The following is a 9,211-nucleotide window of genomic DNA, read 5'->3' as shown; positions in this document are numbered from 1 at the left end:
AATGAGTGGACATTTATTAAACAACGTCCATAAGTACTTGCTGCATAAAGAACACGGCCATTAAGATAACAAACCATAATTCTTTCGACACCAGATAAAAGAAAAGAGAATTTCTAGTTGCAAGATGCATATTCCAACTGCTTTTGTTACCTAATGTAAGGTTTTTGAATGTTTTAATATTTGTTAGTCAATTACAGAACACTGATAAAAAATTGTCTATTATAATGTCGTGACGAATTTCATAGACATTTCTATATAAATTCTATTAAAAGGTTTAGAAAACTGTGATTAACTTGAGTTTTTTTTCAATAAAAATGTAAATATAAATTCTCAGTACAGTTGTCAGCAATTACTAATATCTTGTAAATAAGGTGCACTTCCCTTATTATTTTTTGTTCTTGTTTACTGATTTAATTAAACATTAAACTATGGATTCCGGGTAAAATGCAGTTATTCATTATTGATTTCTATGGATTTTTGTATGGGAACGATTCATGGAGGTCTCTTATCCCTGGGCGCCTTCTGCAGCCTTGGCAGCCTGCTGTGCAGCAGCCTTCACTTCTTCTTCAGTTAGGTACTGGAGGCTGGCACCTTCCTGGCACTCGTACACGGGGCAGCAAGCTGGGTATGGCTTGTCTTTGTCGGCTTCGTTCTTGACTCTGCAGCCGGGAGAAGGCTTGGGCTCAACGCCACAGTCTTCCACCTTTTCGAAGAGTTTTCCTTCATGCTGAATGCAGGTGGCTTTGCCACAGAAGGGAGTCAGGGGCCAAGATTGGCCCACTGGGAAGCCCTTTTTGGCTGTGATTGCGTAGCATTGATCTGGAGCCTCTGTTTAAGCAGAAAATTAATCATAAGTATAACAGATTACCATATGCTATTTCCTGAAGTAAATTTTTTACATATTTTTGTTTCCTGTATGACAGAGCACAGAAATTTATTGCTTGAATAAATGATTGGACTTTACTGATAATGATATCACTCTCCATGTTAAAACGATGCATTTTAAAGTAATATTGACAGATACTAACCTGGGCGGACTTCAGCAGGCAAATTCCGAACACTTGGTTTTGGCTGAATAACGCTCTGACCAAGAGCCACAGCAACGCAGAAGGAGGCCACAATTAGGAATTTCATCTTGGCTGTATTGGAGATTGAAAAGAAGTCTATCGTTGGAACAATTTCTTTAGCTTTAAAGTGGAATCAACATCATGATGAAAATATTATTTCTAATTGTGAGTAGCTATCCTAAGTTCCTTATGCCTTTTCAAATGCTCTGGAAAGAATTCCCTAACCTAACCTAACGGTCATGAGTAACTGAGGTCAAAAAAGCCTAAAATATTTTTCATGATTTCTAGACAAAGACGCCTAATCTTCTGCAATAAAATGTTTCCCGTTGTCCTATTTGGAAGAGTCATTAAGTATGGATATTTTCAAAGCCTCCATAAAGAGAAGGCAGAGGTAATTTCTAACACATTCATTTTTATGAGATGAAACACCACTTGAAAACATGAATATTCAAAATTTTCGAATTTAACTATATCTGATCCTGCAGTTTTCCTGCCTACCTTGGCTCACTGTAGTGTTGATCTTACACTGAAGGGTAATAGGTGTTCTGTACCAACCAACAATCCTGTGACCTTTTATATCCCATTTTCAAGGATCGTGAGAGATGCCAGACACTCCAATGTTTACTCTTCTTCTTATGCCATCTTGGGACTCACGGGGCGTTTTTCTCACTGCTTGATTAATTCCCGTTTGACTTGTACTGAACATCCAAACAGGTGAAGAAATGCGGTGTGTTATCAATTATTTATGTATTACGAAGTAGAAAGTAACGATATTTTAGGCAGCAGCAATGTTAAGTAAATCCCAAGGAACCTCCGTTACAAAATCGTATCCTTAATGTAAGTCGATGGCAAAAACCTGCTGAGGAACTTATCTGCTTCCCTACCCACTCCGGACGTCCAGCCATCGTACAGCATACCCGCCACATACCCCTAAAAAAGAATGATATGTTTTGATAAGTCACTGGAATCTTTTCCTGGAATATCCAAAGTTTTTGTTTTCTTTCATTTAACCATATGATTCGACTGAATCTTTATAAGACAAAATTATTATTAATAATATGATTATTCTACCACGATATGTACAGCCACAATTCAGTTCGAATATATATATATATATATATATATATATATATATATATATATATATATATATATATATATATATATATATATATATATATATATATATACAGTCATACCCCGAACTTACGCGAGGTTAGGTTCCAGAACCCCTCGCACAGGGTGAATTTTCACATAAGTTTGGCACGGTCCCTAAAAATGCTAATTAATGCTTATTTTTAAAGTTTAAACACTAAATATGACCCTAATCATGCTCCCAAGTTATTAAGTTAACTTTTAAATGAAATTAAAATTACTGTAATTTCATTTAAAAGTTAGCTTAATACGTTACCCTTAAAAAAAGAAATAAATGGCTGCCATAAAAATTGAGAGTTGGAAGAGAATTTCTGTCTCTCTCAACGATCTATTTTTATAAGTCGTCTCAACCTCTTTTTAATAACTTCTTTATTTTGCGTCTCTTTCTCTTTGTTCTGAAATGCTTTTTCATGAACAAATAGTGTTTTTTATTTTGACTAATACAACTCTTAGTTATTATGTCTCTATGTTTTAGAATGTATTTGCAACACTAGCGCATTTACACTTCGTAGACGGTACAGGTCAAATTAGATCAATTTAAACTATCTACTGCACAGGTAAAGACTTACAGAGAATTAATAAGTTGTAAAAATGTGTGAGCGCTAACTATGAACGAGAGAGAGAGAGAGAGAGAGAGAGAGAGAGAGAGAGAGAGAGAAAGATAAAAGATATGTTGTCCTTACTTAAGAGAGTGAAATTATTTATCAATTATTACGGAGACTGAGAGAATGACACAAGAGAGAGAGAGAGAGAGAGAGAGAGAGAGAGAGAGAGAGAGAGAGAGAGAGAGAGAGAGAGAGGGATTGTCCTTACTTGAAATGTCAAATTAAATTATTTATGAATAATTACGGAGACAGAGAGAATACCAAGAGAGAGAGAGAGAGAGAGAAAGTTATTCTTACGTTTGATATCAAAAGATTGAAATTCAGTATTAAACCAACTTTTAAATGAAATTAAAGTTACTGTATTTTCATTTAAAAGTTAGCTTAATACATTACCCTTAAAAAAAGAAATAAATGGTTAACGTAAGAATATAGCCGTGTGTGACTCTCTCCCCCATTCCACCGATCTGAAATGTTCTATGTTCTGAAATGCTCTATGTCCCTATGTTTTAGAACGGCGCATTTGCAGTTAGTAAACGGTACAGGTAAAATTAGATCAATTTAAAATTATTTACTGTACAGTTAAAGACATACAGAGAAACAGTACTGTAATACATAGGTTGGCTAACTTCGAACGAGAGAGAGAGAGAGAGAGAGAGAGAGAGAGAGAGAGAGAGAGAGATAACAGTTGTCCTTACTTAAGAGAGTTAAATTTTTATAAATTTTTACGGACACACACACACACAGAATTACAAGAAACCTTTGACCATTGGTCAGCAACTCTCCCCTTCTTGTCATGTTAAATGACATGTCTGACTGCTTTTGCCTTGACCTTCTTACAAAAGAGAGGGAAGAATTTGTTTGTTTAAAATAATACGAATTTTGTAATTACAGTTTTATTATTATTATTATTATTATTATTATTATTATTATTATTATTATTATTATTATTATTTGAAAATTAGTACTTATTATTAGGTAAAAAGTTTGTTTATCATACAAATAAACATACCTGTGTACATGTACCATAAAAATTCTCTCATTTCACTAAAAGAGAGAGAGAGAGAGAGAGAGAGAGAGAGAGAGAGAGAGAGAGAGAGAGAGAGAGAGAGAGAGAGAGAGAGAGAGAGAGAGAGAGAAATTATTACTCTTAATAATATTTAATGTTATTTAATTTACACATAAAAGCTCGAAAACTTATAAATTACATAAAAAAATTAAACATAAATACTTTTCCAGGGTTTCTCAGTGTTCGCAAATGTTCGTGTGTCTGTGAAAAACTCGTGTATGACCATTAGTTAGGTTCCAATGAAAAATTTGTGTGTCTGTGAATCGCGCAAGTTCGGGGTATTACTTTATATATATATACATATATATATGTGTGTGTGTGTCTGTGTGTATGTTCACTGCAGGGTGGATTCACCTGAGCAATTTTGCTGGAAAATAAATGGAACTTATATTTACTTGAACAGTAAAAAATGTACCGGTTATCTAGTTGACTGAGGGGAGTCACTATGCGTCGAAGAAGGGCATAAAGCTAAGATTATGTGCAGTAACCTCCTCTGTTCAAATACGACGCATCATGACATATGTTTATATATGTATATATATATATATATATATATATATATATATATATATATATATATATATATATATATATATATATATCTATATATATATATATATATATATATATTATTTGTATATATACAATATCTATATTTACAGTATACATATATAGTTTTATATATATGCATACATACGTGTGTGTATATATATATATATATATATATATATATATATATATATATGTATATATATATATATATATATATATATATATATATATATACACATACATCATTGCCTTTTTCTTTGTATAGGGTGAGGCTTCAGATGATAGCATCCTTTGGGTTTTCAGCAGGTGTTTTTGGGATAAGCTTCGTCCTCAATTTATTTTTGCATAACCATAATTCTTAATTATTCCTCAATGATATGATCCTAATAATATAAGAAACATTTATCCCAAACATGAGGTAAAAATGACGACACTAATTTTTGTGTCCTTCAGCAGGCAATGTTTAAGCATTCTGTTTTGGTTTGTTGATATCCTGAATAAGAACCAAGTCCAAGCTGATGTAAGCTACGTCAGGAATTATATCTTTGTTTTAATGAGGAAAATAATATCATTGGATGCTAATGTTTACTTTCACATTAAAATGGAATTGTTACGAAAATGATACTTATGGTAGTGTATGGATACGCCCGATTCTGAATTAGAATATTCCTTTACTATAAAAGAATACATGAATAATTATTTGCACTGTAGTAGTCAATTAACTATTGTTTAATTGATTTATTAATATTAATGTTGCCGTTTAGATTGCAAAAGGTTGAAAGTCTGAAATATTTCATGTTAGACTCAGATTATATTGAAAATATAAAACCTTGATTGTGTTTGCCCTCCAAAACTGTTTAGTTAGACTCATTATAATGAAATGAAAATAAACGATTTTTATTATACACATACTTTATTAAACCTTTTTTAATGCATTTTGCAGTTTTAAAATCTTCTAACAGACTCCTGGGAGGAATTTTCTAATAAATTTATATAGATATGAACGTAAGTGATGATTTTCTGACGCATGGGAATATTAATGTTTAATCCGTCCAATAATATCTAAGCATGATAATATAAAATCTAAAGGGTTCAATGCAAATCATTTTATTATTTATGCATTTTATGCACAGTACTAAGTAAAATTCTCCTTAGAATCTCGGCTTTTATTCTGCTAATATAATTAATGTTTAATCCGTCCAATAATACTAAGTATGATAATATAAAATCTACAAGGCTCAGTGTAAATAATTTAATTATGTATGGTTTTTATGCATAGTGCTAAGTAAAATTCTCCTTAGAGAATCTCGGCTTTTATTCTGCCAACAAAATGATGTTCAAAAGTTTTCCTCATTACCAATGTATCATTTACCATTCCTAGTACATAACTTTGTTCATTGTAGGGGTGGTGCTATGGTGAAACAATCAGCGTATTCTATACTGTCCAACGATTCTTTAAGCTTTTTCTTACACTCCCAGGACTTAAATTGACTTCCAGTTAATTTGCGTTGATAAAGTTCACTACTACTCATTTGCTCTATATTTGAATGAAATACGTACCAATAAACGCGTTTCGGGTGATGAATGATCTGCATGATACAATGTAGAACGTGACCAAATATTCTGAACCTGCCAAGTCTAGTAAATTCCTAGAAATCCTTGTGACGAAGTGACAAAACATTGGGTTAACTGCACAAAGTTGCCGCTCGCAAAAACAAGTGAAATCTCTGCCCCATGACTCCCTCCCCAGACAAGCACTGGAAGACTGAATTTTTCACGAGGTTAACTAAAAGTTTCCCCTAGATCTATTTTTCTCTTTATTTTTCGTTGGTGATTCAGTTGATTTAGTTGTTTTTATAATATTACATTTGAGATCTTGTTTGAACATAATAAAAAGTGTTATCTGATATATTTATATTACATTCATACAGTTCTTTGACAATGAAAGCACTAAGAAAGTACCGTGACAAAGAAAATGAAAATTACAAGCTAAAAAGCAATAAATAGGTCCAAAAGGTGTTAGCCTAAACATACACTCAAGGAACCGCGAGAGTGCGTCCAATATAGAGTTTAGAGGTCAGATTGTGCCAGATATCCTGACGTAATTGTTATAAGCCATCCGTGTAGGCATATCAACATGTAATGCTGCGAAAGGTTTTTTTTTTTTTTTTACACAAGGCTCATCTCTGAATCGGCATATAAAAGATGACTGAGGCGGTGATGGCTGTATTATTTTCTTTACCTCTCACGCTGCCCACTCATTCTTTCAAAACACCACATTTTCAATTCATGTTCAAGCAAAAAGATATCAGAAACATTCCTATCCATTAACTCCTGGACAACAAAACAAAATACCTTTGCCAATGAGAAAGGTCTAAATCAGGTGGCGCAACGTAACGTTATCGTAAAACCAGATCAACTGTCTTAAAAAGAGGTTCGTTACTCTCTTGAAGGACAAACATTGAGATCATTCTTCCACAGCGATGCCCTTCCGTACCAACACTGACGGCTTCACAAAACAACCAAATGCTGTCTTCCTCTTGGTTACACTCTGTGAACGGTTTCAACGGAAGTTTTTACTAGTCAACTCACTCCAAGGTTATGCCTAAGAAAAAAAATCGTCAGGTGTCTAGAGATAAGCGAGTTCATTTCAAGTGACGCAAGAGCTTATTTGTCAGATGCCAGATGACACAATATTTCTATCAAGGGCTCTATCAGATTAGTTAAACAGAGATGTCTCATCATAGCTGTGATTTAACAATATGATAAAAAATAGATGAATCAAGAGTGCTATTTCCGCTCTTCCTCTATTGTGCTTTTAGACCAGTCGACCGAGAAATAATAACAAGTAACTAGAAGCAGAACAACTTTTAGCATGTATGCACTGTGTATGCACTGACCCTTTCGTGATCAACAAGAAGTATGTCGATGACTTGGAAATTTACATGATTCAGTCAGAACGGGGTCAGGCCTTGGCGTATGAATGAGAATTCCTGATAGTTGACGTCCTTAATAGTTTTCATCAAAAATGCAATGCTGAGACGAATAAGAAAGTTAATACGCGCTCATAGGACTGATATCTAGGACCAATAAATTTTCGATATTCTATTTGATTATAGTGCAACGCATTTCCATAAAAGTTGGTATGGAAGTTAATCATACAAAATACGGCGTCTGCTTAAAGAAAATGTTTGTATTTCCTGTCTTATTGTTGCCCATAATTCGAGCACTTAATCTGGGAAATTAACTTAGTTTATTATTGCTTTTTCCATATATATTAAAGACAAAGTTTTGCAGCGCTTTTATTATAATACTTTCATATTTCACATGAGTATAACGATCACTTATATGAATGCATATATTCATGAGCTAATATATGCAAATGTATTGATACATAATTCTGAAGGAAGCTCTTTTATCGCTCTTTTACAAAATTGTTTGAACTTCTATAAATTCGTTCACTTTTGCAGGATGCCACAGTTACGTGTGTTTTGAAAGAAAAAAGTTAAGTATACCTTAGTTTTACCAGACCACTGAGCTGATTAACAGCTCTCCTAGGGCTGGCCCGAATGACTAGACTTATTTTACGTGGCTAAGAACCAAATGGTTACCTAGCAACGGGACCTACAGCTTATTGTGGAATCCGAACCACATTATAGCGAGAAATGAATTTCAAGCCTTTTACACTCAAGACATCGATCCCTTTCTGCGTCTTCCTCTCCTCCTCCTTCTTAATGCTGTTCTTTCCCTTTCCCGTGATTGATCGAGTCATCAGGAACAGAGGCCCATCTGCCATTTAGCGGACACTTCCTCACTCGAAGTTCACAACCGGTAACTCGGTGTCACAAGGTACAAAATAATTATACCCCGGAAACTTGACACTTCCTATCGCAGCAATATTGTGATAAACCCACTTACTACCACGACAGGGGCAAGACATCGCTAGAAATAATGTATGCTGTTGTTGTTGGCCTCAAGAAAGAGTGTTCACGGCCCACCACTATGCCCTCGTCTCCCTGAAGCCACAGTGCATCAGATTCTCAGACCATTAGCACATCCACGATTGGTCAGTTAATGAAAAATTTCGAGTGTGACAGTGGTTGCGTTTTTCTGTGGCGTTGTCTCTGTACTGGAAAATGGCGTTATGTTGATATAAAAATATCGTTACCAAGAGTTTTGAAACATGGATTATAATTAACAGTTCATTTGCTTGATAGTTAGCCATTTTCATTTCAAGTCTTTCTTGATAATGAGTCATTTTCACTGAATGGATCAGAAAAACTCCCAAGTCAGTAATATTTCTTTATATTTTCAAAATAAGTATAAAAATATAATATATATATTGAGATCTAACATTCATTTTCCTCCGGGTAAGATCATTTTTCCCTGTCCATTCCTTTGCACATTTTATTTCTAAACTTGATCGTTAAAACATAATCTTTGGCACAGGGATGAGAAAATACATTTAAAGAATATATTCTGTTATTAAGTCTACTCAGGTTTTCATTTCAATTGTAGACTAGATCCTCTCCAAGTGACTAATTAACCTTGTGTGCCTTGGGCAGCCTTGGCAGCCTGCTCTGCAGCAGCCTTCAGTTCTTCTTCAGTTGGGTACTGGAGGGTGGCACCTGGCTGGCACTCGTAAACGGGGCAGCAGGCTGGGTATGGCTTAGCTTGGTCGGCTTCGTTCTTGACTCTGCAGCCGGGAGAAGGCTTGGGCTCAAAGCCACAATCTTCCACCTTTTCGAAGAGTTTTCCTTCATGTT

The 9,211-nt window shown here is 34.4% G+C and overlaps 2 protein-coding genes across 2 annotated transcripts in view; both read right to left on the bottom strand.

Moving 5' to 3' along the window:
- Positions 1-288: 288 nt before the first annotated feature.
- Positions 289-1,617, bottom strand: LOC136839340 (uncharacterized). Its single transcript, XM_067105233.1, has 3 exons — positions 1,566-1,617; positions 1,029-1,139; positions 289-828 (listed from the first exon to the last, which is right to left on the bottom strand). Exons 2-3 carry the CDS (start codon positions 1,132-1,134, stop codon positions 506-508), a joined length of 429 nt encoding a protein of 142 aa, XP_066961334.1. The 5' UTR covers positions 1,135-1,139; positions 1,566-1,617; the 3' UTR covers positions 289-505.
- A 7,117-nt stretch (positions 1,618-8,734) lies between these two features.
- The window catches only part of LOC136839338 (uncharacterized), a 1,404-nt gene continuing 927 nt past the window's right edge, over positions 8,735-9,211 (bottom strand). Inside the window, exon 3 of the mRNA XM_067105231.1 lies at positions 8,735-9,211. This exon is cut by the window's right edge and continues 99 nt beyond it. Coding sequence (XP_066961332.1) covers positions 8,988-9,211 — 224 coding nt within the window. The 3' untranslated portion in view covers positions 8,735-8,987.

This window comes from Macrobrachium rosenbergii, chromosome 6 (assembly GCF_040412425.1).
Source record: "Macrobrachium rosenbergii isolate ZJJX-2024 chromosome 6, ASM4041242v1, whole genome shotgun sequence".
In the NCBI taxonomy this organism is placed as follows: domain Eukaryota; kingdom Metazoa; phylum Arthropoda; class Malacostraca; order Decapoda; family Palaemonidae; genus Macrobrachium; species Macrobrachium rosenbergii.
This window is presented reverse-complemented; position numbering and strand designations above follow the sequence as displayed.

Bases quoted from the DNA above. Each gene is read 5' to 3' on its own strand.
- LOC136839340 (XM_067105233.1), bottom strand. From the start codon at position 1,134: ATGAAATTCCTAATTGTGGCCTCCTTCTGCGTTGCTGTGGCTCTTGGT. The intron at 829-1,028 runs GTTAGTATCTGT...CTGCTTAAACAG, and splicing joins GCCTGCTGAAGTCCGCCCAG to AGGCTCCAGATCAATGCTAC.